Here is a 26,942-nt window from a genome sequence, read left to right as displayed (position 1 = left end):
TGGAATAAGAACGTTGTAGTTTTAGCGCCCCCTAATGAAAATTAGAAGCTAAAACATTAGAAGCTAATTTTGACATAATCTGATCTTCAAAACGAACCAACTTGTTTTTGAATGTGTAATTAGTTGTGAAATGTGTTTTAATTCATTTTCCAGTACATTTTCTGAATTAATATACTATATTAACGCAATACATTTAGTGGAAATCAATATATCCGAGCTGACCTGAATGCCTCACCGACCAACACGCTATCCACGTACGATCATTAGACTAGTTTTACGACACATTTTGGAGCTTATTAAACAACGAATGTGTTTGGACAAATGCTCACTGTGTAAAATATATACATTTAATTTAAGTGAACGAATTAAGCAGGACTACCTTTAAATTTCAACCGCGCCCTTACTATAAACACTATGGCTATAGTAAAGTTAGCCAACAGACTCGGATTAATAACTTCCGGTGTTTTCTAAAATTATAAATATATAGTTAGACTAAAAAACATGTCGACTGCCTTGTAAGAATATGAATATTATATTTTAAAGTTTTCTGTGTCGTATTATGTTTGTTACTAGTTGTTTTCTGATTGGGTCACATTTTTTATTTTGAAATTAGGAAGTGGCGAAGGTGACAACGCTTAGTTTCCGTGACTCATTTACCAAAGTAACGTAACAGAGACGCACGCCGAATCGTGGGGCTGCCAGTTTGACTGCAGTACCGCGGCAGAGACCAGAAGAAGAGACCGCTGCTGGCCGGGCTGTCAACGGCAATGTGCGAAATAAACGAAGCGACTGCTGCTGTGACAGCTTGTTTGTTGATGTTTTGACTGGTGAGTTCGGCGAGATGTGAAGATGTTCACGGTTTTTTTAATGTGATTGTCATAACATGGCCGATCAGGTAGAAACTGTAAGTGGCTTTTCTTGCTAGCATTGCTAACGTAATCTAGCTAACTCGATAAGGCTAGTGATCGATTCGGACTATTGCGAAAACGAGACCATGTCTCTAAAGAATAATAAGGCTCAGTTTAAGCTAATATAAGTTGGTATGTGAAGCTTTATCTGTGCTTTAATACGGTCATGGGTTCTGTAGGTTCTGTCAACAACATATGCCGCCTGTGCCCGCTGCTGAAAAGGGCATCAGGGTGTTTTACATTTGAGTCACATGAACTCACGTTTGTTTTTCTTCACTCATTCTTTCATTCTTTCTCATTTTGTTTCTCAGATGAGCCCCATTTTGAACCATGCCGGGGAAGTTGAAAGTTAAAATAGTGGCAGGTCGCCACTTGCCTGTCATGGACAGAGCAAGTGATCTTACTGATGCTTTCGTCGAGGTTTGTCTCATCTTATAAACGTCATCCCATGTTTTTTTTTTAAATGTATATTTAATCTGCTATTATTGGTCTCACTTTCAGGTTAAGTTTGGAAACACAACATTCAAAACGGACGTCTTTCCCAAGTCTCTCAACCCACAGTGGAACTCTGAATGGTTCAAATTTGAGGTGAAAGGTCACATCAGTCTCTATTTTTCTCCCCATTCGTTTTTTGTTAATTTTCTTCATTCTCCTCGCATAAGGTGGACGATGAGGACCTGCAGGACGAGCCCCTGCAGATCACGGTTTTGGACCACGACACGTACAGTGCAAACGATGCCATAGGGAAGGTTTACATTGACATCGACCCGCTTCTGTGCACGGAGGCTGCTTCTGTCATCTCGGGCTGGTTTCCCATCTATGACACCATACATGGTAACTTTATAGATGATATTTGTAAAAGCAAAAACATGGCTGTAATCCCTTTTCCTGTCTGTTTTCCCCAGGTATTCGTGGAGAGATTAATGTTCTTGTTAAAGTAGAGCTCTTCAATGATTTGAACCGCTTCAGACAGTCTTCCTGTGGGGTCAAGTTTTTTTGCAGTAAGTGTGACTTGTTTTACTTTGTAAACTACTTTACTTGTATCATCAGACACAAAGTTTAGTTAAGTTTAGGAGCATTGAAGGTATATGTCCAATTGGATATTGTTTTATGTTTTAAAATGAGGATTTAAACAGTATCATTGTACTTTTCGTATAATCTTGAGTAAATATTTTAATGTTTATACTATAGTTGTAATCTGTAAAATGTATTGCTTTGTCCTCTTTAGCCACATCCATTCCGAGATACTATCGAGCAGCAATGGTTCATGGGTTTGTGGAGGAGCTTGTGGTTAATGAAGACCCGGAATACCAGTGGATCGACCGAATACGAACCCCTCGGGCTTCAAACGAAGCTAGGCAGAGACTTATATCGCTCATGTCTGGTAAATATGTTTGATTTCCTTATTCTACAGTTGAAGATATCTATTCTTCTTAAACATGAGTTCCTTTCTTTGTTTTGCTGTTTCAACAAGACTTTTTTGTGAAATCTAAATTAAAACATTGTCTGTCCTTTTAAGATGGAAATTAAAACTTGTTTTTTTGTCAAAGCAGAAAAAAAATCTTCAGTTTGCAGCATAAGTCAATATGTTTGATTATAAGGGAATAATTATTGCAACCTAATCGTTTTTACATCCAATTTCAAGATTTCAAGTAACAACACTGATTTGTTAATTTAAAAAAAGGGATGTTCTATTATATATAGAAATTATGAAATATATATATATATATATTGTTTTGGAATTCTTTACTTTGCAATCATTACACTTCAAAACATTCTACTATTCACAAGATAAAAATATGAACTAAATAGTTTATTTTATATTCTGCATAATGAGAGTCTGAAAACATTTATTCCCAGTATTGTAAAAACGACACAAGATTTTTTCTTTTGATTAAATGTAAAAAAAACGATTAATAAAATACAATTAATGTATAACATAAAATAAGTGACTGGTACATGACAGTAGCCATATAAAATAGATAAATACTTTTTAAATAATTAGTGAAAATAAAATGATTCAATAACTTAAGGTTTCTATGATCCTGGAATCATCAGGAGTTTTGGGACCTGATAAGCAAGAGCTCTTCTCTTGAGTATGAGTCATATAAACAATATTTACAAGCGAAATAACAAACAGAAAAACTGAGCCAAGCACCGAGGCAGCAACATGCTGCTCAGTCTTGAATTCCAGTTTTGATTGATATTTCTGATCTCAAATTAGTCATTCAAGCCTCATCTAATCAGGAAATCCTATTTGAAGACTAAAGCTAATTAAGTTTGTGGAGAAAATGTCAAGTAAAATTGTGTTTTACATAAATATTTGGCTACATTCTGCCTAAAAAACTGTTTTTGTATTTGGCCAAGCTTTAATTTACCGAGCTGGTTGTTTTGCGCTCTTCTTTTCCCGTCCAATCATTTCACTTAACCTATTTTAAAATGTGCTGTACACATGAAATCGTTCTGAACATGTGTACTGTTCTAGGTGAGCTCCAGAGGAAGATTGGGCTGAAGGTACTGGAGATGGGTGGGAACGCAGTGGTGGGCTACCTGCAGTGTTTCGACCTGGAAGGGGAGTCAGGACTGGTGGTTAGGGCAATAGGTACCGCTTGCACACTGGACAAGCTAAGTGCTGGCAGCCTCCCAAGCAACGGTGTCCACACGCACCCGAACACGGCTCCCGCTTCTAACGCTTGCAACTCGCCCTCAAAAGACGGAAAGGAGTAAGTACTGACTTGTTACGCATGTGCTCTGCATTACATCTATATTTGCAAGTATTCAGAAGTTGGGCTACATCCATGTTATTGTTAATAAATGTCTTCTCCTCATTACAAACCTATTGTGATTCAGTTTCAAACCGGGTTGGTCACTCCCGCTTATGTAACTTAACAAAAAAAGCCCTCATCAGGCGTGTGACCCATGTTTGTAGAGCTGTAAATCTTCAGTAGTATGGATGTAGCCCTCATGCGTGATGGTGATGTCATGTGCACGCGAAAGAGAGAATGTGTGAATGTGTGCGTTATGCGTCTCAGTTTGAGGAGTGTTTGAGTCTCGAAACCAACCCCTACACTACACACCCTGCACACGCACACCAACGGTATACACAGTAGCATCCTCAACCCCACCTCCTCTGTCTGCCCCTTGTAGACCGCTCTTGCATGGCTTCCCTCTCTGCATGCTCTAGGGCTGCGTCTGCTAGTGAGTATGTAGCACAGATCTGCAAGTGACCAGTCTCTGTTTGTCCTGTAACTCCCCCTTCTCTCTGCTCTGTGATGTCCCGACTGTAAAACCTCTTTGGCATGTACAACAAATGAACAAATTGATGCAACACAAACTTGCATTATGCAACAGAAGATATAGTTTTTACCTCTCCAAAAAATGCTGATTTATTAAGAATCCAAGTTTATTTTGTGCAGAAAAGAACAAAGTAAAAAATGTAATGCCATACCTTAAAAATATTATTTTAAATAGTAGGTATTCATTCAACCTGCCTCTTGTTACTATGGCTGTTAAATAAGGCAATTAACCCTTGTGTTAGCTCTGGGTCAAGGTGACCCGAAGGCCCGAAATACAAATTGAATTGCTTTCTAGTCAAGGTGAACGACATCGACACCTGCATATGTATTTCTGGAAGCCAAAGAGGTCGTTCATCCTGGCCCAAAAGCAACACCAAATGATAAAACAAGTACACATTTGTTTTCCGGTCCTTGTGTCACCTTGACCCTGAAATAACACGAGGGTTTGACTATGGAGGTCGATTTGTTTCTTTATTATTCGGTCATAAAAAGTTGCTTCAATCAAAGAAAACGGTTTCAGTAAATGCATTTTTCGAGTCTCAACTATATTTACATTCAAACACTTTTTTTAAATTAAAATTGTTTATTTGGATTGAACCAACTGAAACCATTTGATGTGTTTACCATTTAAAATCCCTCCTGCAGATGATAGAATTGTAGCTTACAAGTTCACCATATCACTGTTGTCTGTATAACCAAAAGATAAATATATTGTTTACAAAAACCACTAACCATACGACCCATGATAAATGACTGTGCTGGGTTAATTGCATTACAAATAAACTCAAGTAATATTATACAAAAAACCTTTTTCCACATTTACCACAAGGGCAAACCATAAATATCCGGCAACAGTATTTCAGCCTTGCATGCTGGGAGCATTTATGACATTTGTGATGATGCCACAGAAAGCATAAATGTTCTCAATAAATATTTAAAATGTATACCTACATCCACATGTTTCTGTTAATAGAATCCTGGTACAGTGTTTTTTTTTACGAAATTTCTGCGATTTCACGTCATTTGTAATTGACCACAATGTTGTGTTGTATTGTGTGCGCTGCTTTTCTCCAGCTCCCGCTTCACTGGACTGGGCTGTTTCTTACTTTGTTGTTGTTGTTGTTGTGTGTTTGTGTGTCCAAACTGGTCCTCTCTTCTCCTCTGTCTGCGTGCCGACTGTCCCAGGTCTCCCTTAGCCCACGGATGTCGCTCCACCCACAACAGCCCCGTGCATTCGGCCTGCAGCTCCCAGAGACTGTCCCAGAACTTCTCTGTCTCTGTTCCCACTCTCATCTTCACGGGTATGCAGAGGCAGGGAAAGGTGCTAATGTTTTGGGGCGAACAAAAGATAGATAGGCAAGGATTTTAGAAGATAGTTGAGGATCTTTTTTCTTTTTTTTCTGGAGTCAACAGTTTGTTAGGCAGGGAAGCAAGGCAGACCCTGACTCCTCCCACGGCCTTTCCTTTTCCCTGTAGTTTTCAAATCCAAAAGGAAAAGTCCAGTTACTGTCACCTGACCTTCGCTTGACTCCCTTGGGACACATGCTTCTGCTTCTTCTCCTCTGTTGGTGCTGATCATTGTGGGGTTTTTTTGCCTTCTTTTGCTGTGTTTTTCTGTTTCATCTTATTTGCTTTGTGTGCTTGCTTTTTTTTAAAAATCTTTGGCCACCTGTAGCACCTCCAACACACCTCACCCGCACACCGTGCACACTGACCCACATGTATACACAATTCCAAAAGGGAAAGGTGATGACTTATGTGTATGTCATGTTCTCCTGGCAGGCCGGTTTTTGGTGAGGACCTCCCCTCGTCCTCCGGCCCAACTTCCCCTTTCAGAGCTCTCCCCACTTCCTCCTCCTCTCCTCCCCCCTTTTCTCCCTCAAAGCCATGCAGCCGCCAGTCCTCATCATCAGACACAGACCTCAGTTTGACGCCTAAGACGGGTAAGCACACATTGCCCATCCCGTCACTGTGGTCGCCCACCCTTCCCGTCCACTGTGGTGCTACTTTGGTGGTTTTTCAGTTTTTTTTTCATTTGTTCATTTGAACCGAGTCATGTTAATTTGCTGTTTATCCATCATTTATTTATTTTATACCGAGGAATCCACTCGTTACGTTCGCATTCTGCTCAAACAGTGAATTAACTTTTGTCTCGACACTCACCCCGTGACCTCATTAAGAAGGAGGATGAAGAAAATGGATAAACTAAATGAAGTTGATTAGATTTTTAACGATGGCGATGAAGACACAGAGGAGGAGTGACCCTGGATGATGATTTTTGTGGGTGACCTAGAGATTTGTGGTGAGGCGGGGAAGGGAGGGAGCCATTAAGGTCGGTAAAAACGACAAAAGAAAAAAGTGGGAGCTAGAAAGTATGAAGAAATTACAGTAAGTAAGTAATTTGTATTTATATAGTGCTTTTCCAGACCAGGGTCACAAAGCGCTTAAACAATCAAAACAATATTCAATAAAGTATATACTTTAAAGGTCAAGAATACACCAAGAACAACACAGGAGTTCCAGAAAATCAAGGCAAAGCCTGAACAAATAAAAACGTCTTAAGATGTTCCTTGAAAGAGTCAGTAGACTCAATGAAGTGCAAAGAGAGAAGAAGATTGTTCGAAAAATTAGAGGCAACAGCCTGGAAGGATTTAAATTTGAATCTGAAAGTAAGAACCAGAATTTTAAAGTTGATCCTGAAAGAAATTGGAAGTCAGTGAAGAGTTTTAAGGATCAGAGAAATGTGAGTTCTTCTACCAGAGCGGGTCAACTGTAAAAATCTATCCAACCGCAGGGCTTCGTAGTTAAGTTGTACTATAACATTTTTAAAAGATTTGAGGAGCGTGTTCCACATAAAATCAGTGTCTGTTGGGCAATTTATGACCTTATCTAAATAAATTGGTCAGCTAGTAACAACAAGTAATCTGTGTGAGAATGTTGAAACAAAAAGTCATTTTTGATGACGATAAGATGGTGTAAAACATGATCCCTGACTTGATCCGACTTCTGTTGTGAACGTAGCTTGTGGATTCCATTCTTTTTGTATCTGAAGGAAGCAATGTGTCTCGTACGGGCCTCTCAATCGATTCAAGGTCTGGTCAAAGTCCAACTCGGCAGTCCCTCACGTCCCCTTCCTTATCCTCACCCACTTTTCTCTTCCCTTATCTGCGACAGTTTCTTAACCACCCTCTTAGTCCTTATTTTAGCCCAACAAGTCACGCTTCTGTTCTTTGACTCTACGTGTCTATTTTCATGGTTTCTGTTTTTCTGTATTCCTGTTCTGTCTGCTGGACAGCAACGCCCAGGCCAACAACAATCAGGCCTGGGATTTTCCTTTGCCCCAGCTCCCCCGCCTTCTCCATTGACACTCTGTCCCCACACTCTTGTGGTCCTCGAGCGACCCCTCGAGCCGGTACACCCCCCCCTCCCTCCTGCACCCACTCAGACTCTGCCTTGCTGAGAAAGAGCGTGTCCTTCACGGAGGACCTGCTGTTGGGCACCTCGGGTATAGTAGGACTCGCTGTGTGTCACCTGTGCGCCGGGGCTGGCATGACGCACCTGGAGTATTAAGTTGAATAACTTTTGTCGTGTGGACTCTTCAACGTGCATGAGATAACTGCTCACCTGTGCTTTGAACACTGACGACACTCGTGCTGTGATTTACTACTACGACAGGGTTATTAGCTGCACCGGGGGGAACTCGAGAGGGGAGTAGGAAGGGCTATGGGGGAGATATGGGTGTAGGACAAAGGAAAAGTATGTCGGTAAGTTGTCAGGTAGGGACAAAGAAGATCGGTGGGACTGGAGGTAAATCAGGATCAAAGTTGTTTATAGAGGAACATGGTTAGGTTGGTAAGAACCAGGGAAGGAAAGAGGGAAAAAGTTTGTTTAAAGAAGACAATGGATGGGTTAGAAAGAGTGGTAGGCGAAACAAAGATGGATGGCAGGAAAGACTTATCGTTAGAAAAAACGATGCAGGAATGAAAGAAAAAAAAATGACAAACCAAAACTAGCTGGGACTACTTATTCCATTCCAAAACTAAAATAGAGATAACGGCTCTTCCATTTTAAAGTTTGACATGTTTGTGTTTGTAACTGTAGTCTGTGTTTGGCTGGTAAAAGCGGTAAATGGAATAGAAAAAGACAGAGTTGGATGGAGAGAAAATGGGGTGATTGAAGGAAAGACAGCCAGATATATATGTGTATTTGTAACTGTCGGTTTGTAGGTTTGAAAAGTGATTAGAAATGTGCACTAAAGACACTAATTTTGGATGCAACTCTGCCCTTTGGTGTTTTTGTCCTACTACTTCCTTCTTTTCATAGCTGCATGTAGTGTAACGCTTTATTTAGGAGACAAGACAGTCCTTTATTCCACCCAGAGTGGGGATTTTTTTGTTAACACGATAGTAAAAACCCAAACTCTATCAACTAGAGTTGTCTTAGACCCAGATATAAACCTGTGAGTGAAGTTTGATTTGTAAGAAATAGTTGGTGATGATGGATGTGAGTTTTCTGACTTGCTTTCTTTCTGTGGTCAGGAATGGGCAGTGGCGGAAGTGCTGGTAAAGAGGCGGGACCACTGAAGACGCTGCTGAGGCAGCACACACAGACTGCATTGGAACAGAGGGTATGTTCACTGATTTAAATACAAGTTTTTGACCTTTTTTTTCATGTTTTGGTATAAGAAACTCTATTAATCTCTTCAACTCTTTATCCAACAAAAACCTAATGGTTAAGTTGATTAATTTATCTCATGCGTGACCTTTTCTTGGATTGATTATAATGCAGATTAGAACTTTATCTTATCAGTAAACAAATGTGCATGTTTGGAAATGGCCCATGTTTTGAACATGGATAGATATTTGGGTCCGGTTTCCTTCCGTTCATTCTATTTTTAATTTTGAAACAAAAGTCAATAAACGAATTTCGATTTTCATCTTATAAACAAAAATTTAAAACCAAATTTAATGGCATCTTTTTAAAAAATCAATACAATTTCAGAGAAAGGCCTTCAATTTCTATATTTCAATTTTAATGTTTACATCTTCAGTCTGCGTGGGTTGACTCGTGTAGCAGTAAGTGAAGGTTCAGTGACGTGTGTGAGGTCATATTTATAAGAACTTTACAGCGTATCTTACAAATAGTTAATATAATATCATATTAAATCTTCATAACTTCTTGTGTCTAAATAATATTTACTGTAAACAAAAGAGACGTGTGCAACATATTTAATTTTGACCTTCGGTAAATAACTTTGTTTTGTAAATTCTGTTGCATTTTTTCAAATTAATCAACGTTGTCTATAAAAATGATGTAGAAAAACAAATTCTAGATCGCTAGAAATAAGTCGGGTCACAACTTGTGGTGAGAAAGAGTACTGCAGTTCTACATCAGTTTTCTCTGCAATTTGATCGTTTGATCATTTGAGACATTGACTGAAGAGAGTCATGCTGAGTGTACAAGAAATATTTATGTAAAGTTTATATTGGGGATATGATGAGGAACAACAACACAAAAGCGTCACTTTTCATTGGATCAGTCAGATATGATTGACAGTTCTCGGGTACATATATATATATATATATATATATATATATATATACACACACACATACATACAAAACATCTGTGAAATCATGTTTAATCCCAGATGAGGGTAATCTCTGTTCTTGTAAAGTTATTAAAGATTAGCTGCAGCAGGTACAAAACTAAGAGTGAGTACAAATACTGCATGATTCTTGAGACAAACATCTGTATTTTGGTCTTTAAGGATTACCATGAGAACAAACGAGATCACTTTTGGCTAGTGCGCATGTTAATAGTTTGCAGAATTTAATAAGTCGTTTTTTAATGTTGGATTAACAAACATTGGATTATTCAATAGGAAATCAGGGCAAAATCCAATTTTATTGCTGTATTTGGTTTTTAAAAACCTGCTACACATGTTGAAAAAAAGAAAAACTCCCCGCTTTTCATTTTCCAATTTGCGTTTCAAAATTAAAAAAAGAACGTTAGGAAGGTATATGGACGTGTTTGGTCAGAAGTTATTGAACCTCTCTAATGTTGAATGTTTACGAACAAGTAATGTCACCTTTTCTTTCCTCTCGACCACCTGTGCTCTCAGGGAGCGTCCTCCTCTGGGTTATTATTTAATGCCAGGGTATGTTCCCTCTTTGTAACACACTGCCTTTACCGTCTATCCCCCCCCTACATCCGGACCGGGCCTCCACACAGTCGGAATCAACTCTTACCTGGTGGCGGGTCTGCAAGTTTATGGATCTCATAAAGGGAGAGACCACGCAGTGCAAATTGTTTTGTTTTTTTCTCTGTGATGGTTTTAGCTCTGATAGATTCACAGACATGTCAGATCTGAGGGGAGTTGTTTCCTATCCGTTTGAAAGGGTGTGCGACTGTGCGTGTGCCCTCTGGTTACATTATTAGAACCTTTTTTTTTTTTTGAAGTCCTTCCTCCCCCAAGAGTGACTTTTCTGTACCAGACAGCAAAAATAAGCACGCTGACATCATCATTCCATGAATGTCATCTACTTCTGGAAAGATGTAGCTCTCCTCCTCCTTGTTGTTTATCCATCTTACCCAAATCTATCTACAGCAGTTTTGCATGGATCCAATCGATTCCTCACTTTTAACAAATGCACATTATCTGAAGCAGATTTTTTGGTTTCCTTGCAAATGATTGCATGTATTTCCAGAACATGCAGGGCATGACAACCCCTCGATCTAAGACATTCATTCATTCTTGTGGCCTTGAACAGATTGAATGAATCCCTTTTTTTTTTTGCTGATGCATTCCTTTATGCACATTATATCTCCTTAATCTTTTCCAGATCTATTTGAAATGCTCTCAAGTTTTGCGTGATCAAGTGCAGGCAAGGAAGTGGGAAAATCTCCGGGCTGCACTTTGCATGGAGGGCTCACTCTCCCACTGATCCTTGTTGCATGTTGGCACTTCTTTTTGTCATTGTCACACAGATGCACTGTTAAACACTTGAGTAAATATTGTATAATTAGTTATTCACATGCGTTCTACGCACTTTCATTGACTGAATTATCTCTGTATTTAGTCCTGTTAATACAAGGATCTCACTGAAATCTGATCTCATATTGTTATCAGGGGATTCACATAGATTTCCAGAAACTCGTCAACTTACTGAATAGTGGTTAGAAAATCTTTAGCGTTTGTTCATGTATCAACTTCACCATATTTAAGTAGTCCCTTAAATATGGTTGCATAGTTTCAAACGGCCGAAAAATGATTTCTTCCATGTTTTTGTCTGCAGGAGTTTCCTTTCTTTACTTTGAAGTCGTTTCCTCCTGGATTTCTGGTCAATGTTGGTGGAGTGGTCAGCGCTCGCTCCGTCAAACTGCTGGACCGTATACACAACCCTGGTGAGTTTAACGTCTAAATATCTTTAAAATCAACCTCCCCTTCAGCTTGTTAATCGTCTTGTGAGACAATTTTGGTTTTTGGATTTTCGTGTGAATGTCCAGTCCTGTCGTCACTGGCTGTTACTGATGCTGCCCATTCTACGTCTTGTGTTTCCCCAGTTTAAAGTTTTCCTGAGTCTCAAAATGTAAAGATCTGTCAGGTGTCATAGGTGTGTGAAAGGTGTTCTAGTTTTGAAAAAACACAAACGTTAGTTCAAGTCAAAGTGTCTGGAAAGTAAGGACGGACACGAGGATAGACTTTCACCTCTTTCTTTTGGTGACCAGCTTTGTGCAGTGTGTCGTCTGGTACTGTTGTGATGATGATGATGGTGTGTGTGTGTTTGCGTCTGTTGATTTCAACTGGTGTTATACGATGCTGTCCCAGGAAAAAGGAGCAGTAGTTTTGCATGGCTCCAATCTTTTGCCTGCCGCTTCAGTCGTGTTGTGTTGTGAGGTAATTTGCTTTTATGCAATAGAGGTGTTAACTTAAAAGTGAAGGAAACAATGTTTAAAGAGTTAAATTCAATAATAGAACTCGGTGGTAGGTCTGTATAGTGTAACAGCCGTGAGAAAACAATTGTAAATCGATACTACTTTTGGCAATACCAGCTATACACTTATGTTGTACTTATATGTACCATAAGGTTTTTTTTTCAAAAATCTGAATACAAATGAATGACTCACTCAATTATGTGGATCTGCAGTAATTGACATGTTGCAGAAATAAGTGCACAAAAAAAGAAAAGTTTTGGCTACACAAAATGAAATGTATAAACATATTTTGCACTTTTTAAATAAAAGTATATTAAGTGGTAAAACTAAAAAATTATAATAATAAAGCATGCAGCCCTAGATGGATATATCCCGACCTCACTTTAAGCAATTGAAGGTGGGGGCAGCAAAACACTTTGGGAACCACTGACATACATTGAAGTGATAGTTCACCCAAACCCCAAATTTACTTATTTTCTACTTACCCTCATGTCGTCTCAGTGTTGGGATTATTTTCAGAGTCATCAATTCCTTTTTAGAGTTAAAGTTGCTACATTAAAATGAACAGTTGTCTTCGTCTTCATGCTTCTCCAAAAAGATGCTTAAACATCCATATACCTCCCTGGTGCTTGTCTGTAACATCCATCTTGTATTGAAGCCTCGGCGAGAAGAATTATTCCGTAAAAAATAATATTCCCATGTAAACGGTACAATTTAATCCGCTCTGGAAGCACTTGCAACATTTACCCACGATATTACCCACAGACAAACTTGTTTATTTTTTTCGGGAACAATTCCATTTCGTCAAAGCTTCTATACAAGATGGAAATTACAGACAAGCAGTATGAAGGTATTTGGATGTTAGTACTAGTCATTAGTACTAGCAAATAAAATGAATGAAATTAACATTGTGTTTGTGACACTTAAAGTGGTAAATTATTATTCATCCTTATCTCTTAAATGAAAAAATTCACTTAAATGAATGAAAAGTTTTAGTGTGTTATTCTTCCTTCTCTTTTCTTACATGTATAAGTGCCAGAATCTTCATATTCTCTTCTTCCTGATGGATGTGTGTGCATTTGCGTGTGCAGATTAATAAAGTCGCTGTGTTGGCTGGTCACGTGACCTGAATGTAAAGTGTTGTGTGTGTGTTTGCATAACAACCGTGGAGCTCTGCTGTTGTGCCGTGCTTGTTGTTAGACTTTCTCTTCTTTTTCTTTTTTCTCTCTCCTCTGTACTAATGGTGCGTTCTGGCCCAGCCTTGGGTAACACACGCTCATACAAACTGCTAGACTGGAATAGTGTCACTGCAGGTATTTCCCCCCTTTTACTGCTCTCACCCACGGGAGAGATGACAGCTGAGTGACAGTTTATCTATTGTTTTTTTAATTCAAACTGAACTCTCACTGGAGGATACTCACGTCAAATGCTGTGGTCATTGAGCTGTCACTCTCCTCTCTAATATGTGCCAGTAAGTGTGCTGAGCATGCGCTGTGTCCGTCACCCCCCCCCCGCCCCCCCAGCCTGGCTTGGTTACCCTCCCACCCAGCTCATCTGGCTGCACAGGCGACCTGCAGCTTCTCCCAAATGTTGCCCTGGCTGTTGATCGCACTTCCCTGATCTGCATCGTGGTCAAACCTGCCTAGACCAGTGAAGGTTTAGTAGGTTGACTGTGTGACAAAAAACCTGTCACTGACTGTCACTGTCCAGGCATGTGCACCCCTAACTCACCGGGCCGTATTCATACTCGGAGGAAGGATGGATGAATGGAGGGATGGATGGGTTGGAGAAGCGATGGGTACCGACATTGTACAAGGAAAATTAAAAAGTTGATCTTGGAGGATGAACTTTCTAAGGCGGATGGACAGACAGTCAATGAATATGGCCCTCCAGTGCCCATGAGCGTGCACATGCTCGGTAGCGTGCACGTTGGTGTGGCTCTGCCTGTGTAACATTCTGCTTCTCGTTCAAGGGAACTCACCGATGCTTGTAAATCAGTTGTGCTGGTTCTTGGGTTGACCTCCCGTATCCCTCTTTTTACCTTCATCGCATTTCTTTGCAATCAGTTTCTCTCTCTTCTGAGGTTTCTCAAGATGCTGCGCCCATGGATAATATCCAGCCTGCCCATGGATTTGATGTGGTTCCTCAGGGACAACATTAAAGTCAACTAAGATTATGGTTCATGTTGATGTAATGTATGACTAGTGATGTGTTGATGGGGCTTCATAAAAAAAGCTAAGGAGGTATCATGATGGCAGTGCCTTCATTTTGAAAGGCCAATAGATTTCACTCTCTGCTTTATAATCTTGGCCTCTCATATACAAGTTCAATGAAACCTTTCACATTTAGAGTGCCATCTAGTGACCTTTCAAAAGGAACATTTAGTGTTCATGTTAAGCTAAGGAATGGACATAAATGATACAAATGCCAGAACTTCCAAAAGACAAACAAACACAATTTGGTAAGAATGTAAAGTGAAAACAGGTGGATGTGTTTGTCTCAGTTAGGGTTGTGTATGTTTTGAGGGAGCTTATTTTCTAACAAACCCAAACGGAGCTAGTTATGCAAGCGTTAACACTCTTATAATGTTTTATGGATTTTTTGTTTAGTTTCACTGTGCATTTGGGCTATCTTTGCCTCTTTTTAAAGCTATCTAAATGATAAAAAATGATGTGATGATCTTTATTCCATAACCGCCTGCATAGCCCCTTGTTATGCCTTCACTTATAAAACTCATAATAACTCACAGCCCTCCCAACTTGTAAACGAACAATAACTTTTACAAAATGTAGTTACTAAACTAATGTGAGGGAAATATGAAACGGAGAAGAGAGAGATCAACTGTTTGCTTTGTCATCATCATCATCATCATCATCATCATAACATCTTTGAAAGTCTCATCATAATATGATCGTTTAAACATGTTGCCCTCCAATATGATACTTTGTTTTGGCTTGCATCTGTGCACCATCTAACCCTCCAGAAAATACAACCTGTTTTTTGCTGCCCATTTGTTTTCTGGTAAGTGGTAGATATTGTAACATCAAATAGATACAGTCTGTTGCTGAAAGATACTGTTTATGTTTCGGCACACTTTTTTTCTTATCTTGTGCTCATTATTTGAAGATCTGATTGCTGAGGAGACTGTGTTTTTTTTTGTCTTATTTCTTCCAGATGAACCAGAGACCCGTGATGCCTGGTGGGAGGAGATCCGCCAGGAAATCAAATCTCATGCCAAAGCGCTCGGTTGCCATGCAGTGGTTGGGTACAGTGAGAGCACCAGTATCTGGTATGTATCTGCACTATACGATGCAATTTATTTCTTAACTTACTTGCTGCTATAAAATGTTTTCATTTTTTTTTCTTTTTCCCTTTACCAACAAAGTGAGGAAGTGTGTATCTTGTCGGCATCAGGCACGGCAGCCATCCTCAACCCGCGCTACATGCGTGAAGGCTGCCTGGATATTGGAAGCAATGACAACAGGTGGAGTTTCACATTAAAGCGCTTGACTCTATATTCACTAAAGTAATACACACGGATGCAAACCATATCTTCTTTTTTTCTTTTTTTTTTTAAAGGTTTGATGAGTCATTTCCCGCAAGCTGTGGCTTCTGTCATATTCCATATGATGAGTTCAACATGCCGTTTCCTGCTCAGCTCACCTACTGTTTTCACTGTAGGCGACAAAAGGTGTGAAAATATTTTTGACGACTGCTTCTTGTGTTTAAAATAATTCATCTAATCATCGTCTTATCTTGATTCCTTCCTCAAGGTGCCTGATATATTATTTACAACGATTGACCTGCCAACTGAAGCAGCAGTCACTGGGAAAGGTTGCCTCATTCAAGCCAGGTATACTTTAACATGCACTGCACACATTTGTAATTCACTTCTCACTGTGATACTTAGTTTTAAATTTAAATAATATTTTCATTTGCAGTGTAACAAATATAAAACTCATAAATGAGCATGATCATAGTAAAGTAAATTATACAAAATATTCAATCAATAACTGATATGACATCATTGTGAGTTAATACTTTATCTTTTAAAATGAGTTTTTAACAAGAACTAAAGCCCACTATCCATATTTGTTGTCTTGCAGACTTTGTCGTCTAAAAAAGAAAGCCCAAGGCGAGGTAAACGCCACCGCCATCTCGAACCTGCTCCCATTTATGGAGTACGAGCTGCACAGTCAACTGATGAACAAGCTGAAGCTGCGCAGCATGAACGCTCTGTTTGGCCTGCACATACAAATAAGTGTGGGCGAGAACATGCTGCTGGGTCTGGCTGTAGGTCCAAAACATCAACAACATTCCTCCATGGTTGACCTTCATTCCCTGAAAGGAGATGTATCTCCCAACAGTCTGCTACGGGGGTGTATCTGTCGGCGCTTCCTGCTCCGGGCGGCATCCAGATTGCAGGGAAGACTCCCGGAGACCTCAGCAACGAACAACACATCTTGACCATTCAGAAGAGAATCAACGACATCATCGCAAAGAATAAAGAGCTTTATCAAGTCAACCCCCCGGTGAGACTCAGCTAATGTTTAAAGCCTTTTAGTGAGCGGTTAATTAGTTTGCATTAGTCCTTCATAAATGTGTGTGTTCCCTGAACTCATAAACATAAACATTTACTATGATTAGGGAAAGTAACGGCCCTGTTAACTATTTTAGACGTAACTCTCATTTAAAAGTTTTTAATTAGTCAACAACCCATATATTTCAACTCAACTCGACCTTTTCTTTCATATGTTTGCTTTGCTTGCTACTTTTATTTTATACTGGAACAAACCTCAACCTCCTGAACAAAATTTTTCATGGATTTATTGGATGTTGCTCCAATAAATTGTGCGACTCGATCCAATTAGTTTGAGTTTTTTTAAGAAATAACCTCCACGCCAAAGGGCTTTTCACTCAGAGAACATCTCTTGTATTTAATAAATATACAAGACATGGTATTTTAAACTTAAAGCTACACAATTATTATTTACTCCAGGGCCCACTTGTATCTGTCTGTGACAATGTGTGACTGCAGTCTCTGCCTTTGTAAAACCGCCATGCACTTACCCATGTTGTCTTTCTTTGGTCGTTAAAGAAATTATTTGCGCTGGATCCTGAGGTGCTCTGGGACATAAACATGGTACTGAGCACGCAAACATGGCTGTGAGCCACAGCAAAGCATGACAAAGTTTCTCACTCTATTAATGACGGCACCTCTACTCTTAATAACGGGCCTTAACCGTGGGACATTTGGGCGCAGGATTTTGTGTAACCCACTCCTCTTAAAGCCAACCCATTAAAACCCATTGTTTCATAAGACCATTCACATTCCCTCACCCGTGTACGTTCTTCACCTACTACTAGTTCATGTTCTAATCAACACCAGCAGTGTGTGTTTAATGGTGAGTGCGATGGGGTTGTTGTTGTGTGAGCGTGAGCATGTCGTGTGACATTAACCATCATTTGTGAAAACGGCAACTCTCGGGTTACCTTATTTTTTTCATGCCCCACTTGTGTTCATGTGCAGGAGCTCCCTGAAGAGGTGGTGGGTTCTCCCATCCCTGAGCCCAGACAGCGCTCCAGACTTTTACGCTCGCACTCCGAAAGCTCAGACGAAGTGTCAGAACTGGACCTCTCCCATGGCAAAAAGGATGCCTTCGTTCTGGAGGTGACCAAACGAAGACATGTGGAGAGATGCCCAGTTTCATTAACACACGTATGTAAATGATTGTTTGTGTTGTAGATTGATGACACTGATGCGATCGAGGACATCCATTCACTCCTCACCGACGCTCCGCCTCCTTCAGGTACATCAATGCACGTCTTATAAGTTGTTTTACATTCTTTCCTGAACTCTGTTTTACTTCTTTTAGGTTTTTACAGCTGCAACACTGAGCTCATGCCTGGGATTTCAAACTGGACTTCAGCAATACAGGTGATTATTAACTGATTTTGATACTTTAACCCAAACGTTAGCTCTGGCTCAGGGTGACCCGGGGGGTGGAAAAGAAATGCATTTGTGGTATCCCTTGTGTTATCTTTGGGTCAAGGTGAACGACCTCCACTACATGTCCACCAGCACATGTATTTATGGAAGCCAGTGAGGTTGTTTACCTTGACCCAGAGCCAACACAAGGGATACCAGAAACACGTTTGTTTTTGGACTACCTGGTCACCTTCACCCAGAGATAACGCATGGGTAAGGGCCTGTCATCATAGAAAAAATAGTCATGATGTCAAAATGTAGCACATTGCTGGTTTCCCACCTTCAGACGCCTTTGAGTAGGGATTTTAATAAAGTAAGAATGGCAATGGTGCATTCAGAAACGTAGGAAAAATGAAATTCACAAAAGGCTGGTTATATAAATGAATCAAAAAAACTATTTACGTAAATAGTGAAATGAGAAGTGTTTGTTTTTATTCACATTTTTAAATGTTTTTGTATTGATTTATTTTTCTTTTAATTTTTTTTTTTTAATAACATTCTTTTTGGAAAAATCTGGGTTTTAAAATGAATCGAAATTATTAGGCTTATTATTTTTGCCGTAAAATCATAGCCATACTGTTTCCTGTAAAATTTAAGTTTGCGATGATCCATGGCACCAGAAAAATACACCCGTATGTTGTGTCAGACCTTAAAACTTTCCTACTTTCTTTTTCAACTTTTTTTAAGTAAGCTTTGATTTGGTGCCTCCTGTGTTGTCTGTTTGATTTAATTGTTGTTAATTATTGTTTATTTCTTGTAACTTGAACACAAAATAAGCCAACTAAATCAAATTAAATGGAGAAGAACAATGAATGTTGGCGTGTAATTTTCTTTTGACACAAGTGGATTGAATTAAAACAAATCTTACTCAAATGACTTGTGTAATCTGTTGCTTGCAGATGTTTTCATCAGTGAGGGTTCTTCGGTTGAGCAACATCAATCTTACAAATCAAGGCTTGAACAAGATCTTCACAGACCTCTGTGAGAACCAGCTGAAAGTACGTATCCTCAAAGTGTATAAAAGGTTCATTATGTTCTAAAGAATGTGCGAGCGAGTCATCCGTTTCCAAACTAACACATTAAAAGGTCGTTTCAAACCGATTTATGTTCAGTTTATTCAACTCTGAGTGATAAAACCAATTTGAACATTTTTCAGGATTTTTCAAATGTCTACTGAATTTCCGAGTCATCCTGCTTTCACTTATCATCTGCCTTTATTCATTTTTATTTATAGAGTTTTTACTTCAAGCTGCGCTCTATGATTCCGTGCTGTCTTTGTCATCTCAACTTCACTGTGGCAGTGCCGGAGGAGGAGCTTATTCAAGTGAGCATCCTCTAACTCTAATTCTTTTTAATGGCCAGAAATAGGATTTATTGTTTTCTCCTCTCTCTCTCTCTCTCTCTCCCTTAAACCTATTCCCAGGTCGCCGTTACAGCTGTTGCCATGACGTTTGACAAAGAGCTGACTCAGGAAAAGCCACCAGACAAACCGGTTTCTAAAGGTCTGTGGACAGAATATGTTGTTGGTGATTCTCAGTATCTGTCCTAACTTTTTGATTATGATTCTCATTTTCGCTCATAGCTTGACACAATTTTTGAATCGAGAAAAAAGACGAAGGAATTATCATCTCAAAAAATGAATAAACTTAATGTAGTTAATGAATGATTTTTTTACCTTGAATAAGTGTTTCTTGATGAAGAACTTTCATCATAAATCCAACCGCTAAATGTCACCTGCATGGCTAGAAACGGCATGTCCACTTTTTATGCTCTTTTTCTTCATTTCTAGGGGCCAACGAGACTGAAGAGCAGCTGCAGTTTCCTCTGGAGCTTTCTGCTGACACACCGACTGCTCATTCTCATCCATTATCTAAAGTTTCAGGTAATCTTCTAGGGTTCCTCCAGCATCTCCTCATCTCTCATCCCACCCTGCTTTACTAACACACATTGCTACTTTGCTCCACTAACAACGCAGGTAGGGTCTCTTTACTCATTCCATCCGCAATACTCTGCCAAAACCAGCTTGTTATTGTTCATTCGTCAGGTAAATCAACGCAAGAGATTGTTTTCTTTTATTTAGATACATGTAGATACGTTTTTTGATGTAAACTTAGATATCAGATGTTTTGTCTAGAGATGGAGCAGCAGTAGTTGTGTTGTGACTCTATGTTCAAGCAAGATGTGGCTGATGGCACTGAAGTATTAATCTATTCTGTGTAAGTGGAAACATTTGAAAGAAAATTAATAATAATCATTTTATGTGATACACTTTATATCAAAAATATGACAGTTGAAGCAAAAAGTACCTTCCAATTACTTGTACCTACATCTTTTTGCTCTCCATATGTATATGCTAAAACTAAACGACTAACTATATATGTGATTATGGTCATCATTATGCACAAACTAAACGTATGGTAGACATTTGGAATCTGGAAATAAACACCAATGTACTGTCTCGATCGGTGTTTGAAAACGATGGCACACAGAGTTAAAGATTCAATCATAAATGTACCAAAAATGTAATGAAAGCTATTTTATTCAAATATGCGCATCATGTTATATTAAGTAAACTTTTGAACACCTCTAATTTTTGGTTGAATTCAAAACCTTAACATAACTTAAAATTTCTCTTTTGCGCTTATTTCAACTTTTTACACAATCAACAGTTCCATTAATTTTAAGTTCTGACGTCTTATATTACTATGGTTGGTTTTAAAAACTTGAAACTGAAAATGTTGATGATGAAATGGTTGATGGTTTTGTAATATTTACATTTTAAAAATCATTTATTTTGAAGCTGGAATTTACTAACAAATTGCATCATCTGTCTTGTGCTCTTTTATATGAATTATTCCAATGCTGTTGTCTAGACTTTTTATTTATTTTTATTTATTTTTATTTATTTTTATTTATTTTTATTTATTTTTATTTATTTTTATTTATTTTTATTTATATATAACGCTTCATGTCTTGCTGAACTATTAACCAAAATAACCTTCTGACATCTGACTTTACAGCAACTGACAACATTGACTAAATCAGTTACATATTGTGTAATACATATGGTTTGATCCTTTCCCTAATATCACTCATCCTTGCATACATGTATGTCAACTGTTCATCCAGCGCACAATGTTTCAGTATATCGTATGAAATGGATTCATTTGAGGGAGTGAGAGAAGTGTCGTTAGATGTTGGTAAAGTTGGACCACTACAGGATTGTTAAAATAGACTTTGAGTCTTCCACAACTATTCAGCTACTGGTGTGTTTTCTTGCAACTCTATTTCTATAACTATTTTCTTCGTTGTAAAACTCGACCATTAAGTTTCATGACGTCAAAGGTTGATGTTTTTGTTTTAAGCAGTCGTGTGTTTCTGACAGGTGTCTCAGAAAGTACCAATGTCTCTCCAAGAGGTAAGCTCACCTCCCGATCCCCTCCTCTCCACCCTGCAAACCTACCTCCCGATCCCTCTTCACTTTTCTTTCTCAAATGTATCCTGCACTGCTCTCAGACCTCATCCACTTTTTTTTTCCTCTTTTTTTTTTACCGTTTGTCCATTGTTGTCTGTCCTCTTTGGTTGTGTCCAAATGTGTGGGTGTGGGCTATGTGTGTATGTCTGTGTTCTCTCTAGCTGCCTCCGTTGATTTCGGTTCCTTTGCAGACAGATGCAGCACCTGGCTAGAGCTGCTTAGGCTGAAAGCTCACACCATAAGACGAGGATCAGTTAAGACAAGTAGGAGGACACAGTCTCTAGCCCGCACTGGTGATCACACAGATCCACGAACAGACACACACACACACACACACACACACACGCTCACGTCTATGTTTTTCATTGCCAAGGAAGGATGCTGGAATGGCAAGCGTGCATGTGCTGCTCAGAGAAAAGATCTTGATCATCTTAATGGTTGAAAATAGTTATTGCCTTTATGTGGATCATGATGTTAGTTATTTAAATTGAACTATACACTCCTACCGGACTCTGTGTCGCCCCTCAAGCTGTATACAGTGGTCCCCTGTTTATTGCGGGGGTTACCTTCTAAATAAAAGGAGTTCTGCAAGGTAGTGACCATTTAATTTTACATTATTAAAATTAATTTGAGGCCTCATATCCCTCCTTGCGCCCTTTTAAAAATCTTTCCTAAACTTTCTTTTACATTCTCAAACAGCTTATACTTTTATTGTTAGCTCAATAATAACAACTTTTTAACAACATGAAATTATTTAATATAACATTAAGCAGGTGGACAAGGTTTAAATGAACATCATTTACTTGATATCATTGATTGAACTTGCAAACTTGCCATACCTCTCAACAACCCTCCTGGTAACAGTTCCCTGACCAGCTCTCGTAATCCGTTGCCGCCCAATTACTGCTGTCGATCACTTTTGACAAGAATTTAAATATTGTATTGTAACAATGAGCCGCCACTATATATAGCAGTGTGTAGGAGGGCATCATGGGATTTCACTTTTTGTTCGGCACCATAAGTAACTAGTGCGTCCCACTAAGTTCTGTAGTAGCAGTAGTAACTGCAGTAATCTGCTGATTGAAACACTTTAAAAAAGACTTAAGGATGTTTGTCATTCCTGACTGCAGATTACTACCATGTATTTAAGAATGTAAATCTAAAGTTGTGCACTATGGCGAGGGACCACTGTATAAATGTTTAAGCATCCCTCCTTTGACACTGAAACACCAACTGACACGCCCAACTATCTCAAAAAAAGATCTCGCTTGTGGTTGAACAGGAAGCTCCATTTCTAGCTTGAGTGAAAGTGCACATGATCCAACTTGACTAATCAAAAATGTACGTGTGTTGATTACGCTTCTACGATTTTTAACAAGAATCACGAATCGGCGCAAAATCATTTTTCCTTCGGTGGTTGACGAGGTTTTCGTGATGCGGCGTCTTCATTTTCCATCGGTGGGTCAAAGGTTATCGAGCAGAGAGTGAACTGAAAATAAGACCGCTGGATCACGAAAACTGCATCGGTTTGTTCGTGGGGACCTCATCGCTAATGTCTTCGCTCCGATGTGCTCAGAAGAGTCGACAGGACGGCGGCAGGTCCGGTTAAATCTGGCAAAAGGAAAAATGACACATCTCACACTCGGGCTTGTGTTCCTGTCGCTCAGCTCATAGCTCAGCTCTTTCCTGTCTGTCGCCTCTTTCACAAACGCCAAGAGAGAGTATTCTCCTACACTACATATGTAAACTCAAAACAGCCATGCCCAGGTCTGTCTGTCTGTCTGCAGACGCTGTCTAACTGTCTCGTCTTTTACTGCATGCACCGCATAGCCGCGCACGCTTCTATGTAACACCGCATGCGGGGGGGTGTATGTAACGCAGAGAGGGGCCGACCACACACACGTGTGCACACACACACACACACAGAAGCCACCATCATGTTTCATGCATATTTATTAGTTCAGTCTCTTGAGGTTTCTTGTGGAAATGTGTTCCTCTGGACTCACCGTGTCATCTTTCTCAATGTGGTCCATCAACCGTCCTCAGTCTCGTCCTTGGAGCGCTCCAGTCCGTTCCCAGACGGGCGCTCTCGCTCCCTGCGCTCCACGCGCTCGTTCGGCGGCACGTCGGTGACCGTGGTGAGGATGACGCCGCTCTCCTTCCTCCCCGGGACCCGCATCATCAAGTACCTCGGCATCATCAACATGTTCTTCATCCGAGAGACGACGTCGCTCAGAGAGGCACGGCCCGGGACCAGAAATCTCCAAAGAGAAAACTTTTTAAATATTTTGTTTGTTGACTGTCTGTGTTGTCCTCCGCAGGAAGGCGGGGTCAGCGGCTTCCTTCACTCGTTTATAGCCGAGGTGTTCGCCATGGTTCGTGCTCATGTAGCAGCTCTGGGTGGGAATGCGGTCGTGTCTTACAGCATGAAGGAGTGTGTCCTCATGGAAAATCCTAACAAGAATCAGGTACGATTCGAATGCACTTTGAAAGTTTAAACTTAGGAAAATGTTGTCACAACACGATCTGGAGCTTGTAATCCATGCGTTTGTTTCTTCTCGTCTGAACTATTGTAACGGTTTGTTTTCGTGTCCGTCACGCCTGTAGTTAATACTAGACTCTGCAGCGAGAATTCTGACCCGCTCTAGTAGAAGAACTCACATTTCTCCGATCCTTAAAACTCTTCACTGGCTTCCAGTTTCTTTCAGGATCAACTTTAAAATTCTGGTTCTTACTTTCAGATCTATTCATGGTCAGACTCCTCCTTACATCAGTTGTCTGATCCAGCCTTACACCCCAGCTCGGGCTCTGAGGTCTGTGGATCAGAATCTACTGATGGTTCCACGCACACGGCTCAGGACCAGAGAAGAGAAATCTTTTCAGGCTGTTGCTCCTAAGCTTTGGAACGATCTTCCTCTTTCTTTGCGCTTGATGGATCTACTGACTCCTTTAAGAAACATCTTAAGACGTTTCTATTTGTTCAGGCTTTTCCTTGATTTCTGGAACTCCTGTGTTGTTCTCAGTATTATCTTGATCTTTAAAGTATGTACTTTTTTGAGTATTGTTTTGATTGTTTAAGCGCTTTGTGACCCTGGTCTCGAAAAGCGCTATATAAATAAATATTACTTACTTACTTACTTTATAATCTACACCCACTTTATCTTTTATAACAGGAACTTCTGAACAAATGCATGTCTTAGTAAAGCAGCAGTGTGTAAGTTTTGTATATTTAGTCGTCCCTCTGGTGGTTCATTTGCTGCAGATTAAATATATTGTAGTAAGAGTTAGCCAGGAACGACCCTTGGGATGATTAATGAGTTACATATATTTGAACAACCGATAAACGACACAAATGCTCTGTGTGAGGCAATAATTACTAGAGATGGGTTAATCAAGCTTCATCAAATGATGTCATGTTGTTTAGAGGTCAGTAGGTGGCGCCATCAGTTTAAAAATGAGGTGTTTCAGAACAGTTGTTCAAAACAAAGGAAAATAGTGCAGAGTACACCATCTAGTGGACTCTGAAAATAATGACACCGCTTCATGAAGCTTCATCGGACCATCACTGCTAATTACTGCACTAACATTACTTGCTATGCCTTTCTACACACTGCTCTATTTAGTAACAGCCTGTAGGTCAATACAATACTGTTTTTAAATACTACATCCATGTTGCTATGTCAAAAGGGATTTACAACTCTTATTGGTTGTCTGGGCGGCAAAGCTTTATGGGAGCTGTACATAAATTAAAACTGTTTCATTGAAACTTAGATTTAATCAATGTTTCTATTTAAAGGAGTGAAAAAACTCATTTTCACTGCTTTAAAGTTTTGTTGCGCAAGTTTTTTTTTTTTTAACGTAACCCTCCCAATAAACAAGTGACCATCGTACATATATATATATATATTGAGGCTTGACGCTCTGTTGTTACACTTAATTTATTCAAATTAGCATTTTACTTCTTTAAAAAACTTCTTTCAAATGGTGTTCTTTAGCAAGTCTGAATTTCTGGTGTCATGTCTCTCATACAGGCTCAGTGTCTCATCAACGTCAGCGGCGACGCCGTCTTCTGCGTCAGAGAATCGGACCCGGAGCCGGTCCCCGGGACGTCAACCGCCGGACAGGCTAGCACAAGCGCGACCGAGGCTGGGACGTGACGGTGAAGTCAGCAGAGGAACCACAATCAAAAGTCTAGCCATCCAAAAGATTTCCTCCTGCCTTATCAACTCATGAAATGTCTAGCGTGTTAATTCAAACACTAAACGGATTGTGTCACTTGACACTTCTTCTTCCAGTTCAATTGACAGCCAAAGACTTTTGCCGAAACCGTTTTCCTCTGTATTCCAACCGTCCTCGCGGAGCTACTGATACACAATCTGTATAATGTGTGCACAAACTGCACACCAGGCAGCTATTTCTCTGTCCAGACTGAAAGAGACGCCTCCTGCAATCTCTCTGGTGTTAATCCATCCAAATTCTACGTAGGATTCCAGTCTGTTTTCTTCTAAGAGATGCGTAACGTTAAATACTTTCAGGCGTTATAATGTCCCTCGTCATGTTTACTTTTGAAGACTGAAGATACCGTTTTGAAAAGATTTCAGAGGTTTACGAAAAGCCAAAAACATGTTACACTTTTAGTGTAGAGGAAAATGTATTGGTCAAAATCATGATTATGTTTATGAAAATGGTTGACATTTTTATTAACTTTTATTCGGTTCAAATCAGAAGACGTCGATTATGAGAGAAATGTGGCAAATTTTGGACAATTTGAAAAATGTAAATGTTTCTATTTTCTAGCTCCGATGGTTTGCGCCATCAAATGTCATCTCCCAGTTAAACTTTTTTAACACAAGTGCTTGATTCTGCTACTGATCGATGAATATATGAAATGCTGTACATTTTTGTCGAATATTTTCTAACCAATCTGTAATCAAAGCTGCTTGTGCAATAACCAGAGAATATTTTTACCTGCTGCGTCAGAGAAACGGTGGTACAATGAGAGGGTTTTTATTTTTATTGATGTCTTTGTGTTTAAAACTTGAATATACATAACTAGATGTGTTTGCTGCTGCATGCAGACGAACCACTGTCCAACTTGTCATGCACAATAAACTCTAAGATTATGTTTTATCTTGTGGTTGTTACTTTGTCACATTTAAATACATCAAGTGCAGAAATGGAAACGGATCCCATAGCAGGTTCCCAGCAAGTATCTGCTGGGCTGTTAATGAGGATTTGAAAGTAGATTAAATGAAACATTGTCAATTGTTTTGTTTGAATAATGATAATTATTTTAAATTGTGTTTATAAACACTGTAGGAATTCAGTCATACGTG

At 39.5% G+C, this 26,942-nt stretch overlaps 1 protein-coding gene across 7 annotated transcripts; it reads left to right on the top strand.

The window, feature by feature from the left end:
- The first annotated feature begins 719 nt into the window (after positions 1-719).
- c2cd5 (C2 calcium dependent domain containing 5) lies at positions 720-26,736 on the top strand. 7 transcript variants are annotated; one of them, XM_087797472.1, is made up of 31 exons: positions 720-827; positions 1,220-1,328; positions 1,410-1,496; positions 1,571-1,742; positions 1,814-1,909; positions 2,137-2,292; positions 3,394-3,631; positions 5,987-6,147; positions 8,743-8,831; positions 10,329-10,364; positions 11,503-11,611; positions 13,402-13,455; positions 15,317-15,431; positions 15,528-15,626; positions 15,722-15,833; positions 15,916-15,995; positions 16,249-16,435; positions 16,510-16,674; positions 17,241-17,285; positions 17,673-17,813; positions 17,889-17,952; positions 18,019-18,080; positions 19,031-19,129; positions 19,366-19,455; positions 19,555-19,633; positions 19,921-20,013; positions 21,517-21,549; positions 21,798-21,869; positions 23,653-23,846; positions 23,928-24,074; positions 25,638-26,736. In XM_087797472.1, exons 2-31 carry the CDS (start codon positions 1,239-1,241, stop codon positions 25,761-25,763), a joined length of 3,291 nt encoding a protein of 1,096 aa, XP_087653598.1. In that variant the 5' UTR covers positions 720-827; positions 1,220-1,238; the 3' UTR covers positions 25,764-26,736. The 7 variants fall into 7 exon arrangements, with proteins under 7 accessions (XP_087653598.1, XP_087653597.1, XP_087653596.1 ...); XM_087797471.1 differs by having other exon boundaries at positions 21,798-21,899; XM_087797470.1 differs by having other exon boundaries at positions 21,768-21,869.
- Positions 26,737-26,942: the final 206 nt, after the last annotated feature.

Source organism: Callionymus lyra, chromosome 8 (assembly GCF_982586985.1).
Source record: "Callionymus lyra chromosome 8, fCalLyr1.hap1.1, whole genome shotgun sequence".
NCBI classification, from domain to species: domain Eukaryota; kingdom Metazoa; phylum Chordata; class Actinopteri; order Syngnathiformes; family Callionymidae; genus Callionymus; species Callionymus lyra.
This window is presented reverse-complemented; position numbering and strand designations above follow the sequence as displayed.

Bases quoted from the DNA above. Each gene is read 5' to 3' on its own strand.
- c2cd5 (XM_087797471.1), top strand. From the start codon at position 1,239: ATGCCGGGGAAGTTGAAAGTTAAAATAGTGGCAGGTCGCCACTTGCCT. The intron at 1,329-1,409 runs GTTTGTCTCATC...TCTCACTTTCAG, and splicing joins TTACTGATGCTTTCGTCGAG to GTTAAGTTTGGAAACACAAC. The intron at 16,436-16,509 runs GTAGGTCCAAAA...ATCTCCCAACAG, and splicing joins ACATGCTGCTGGGTCTGGCT to TCTGCTACGGGGGTGTATCT.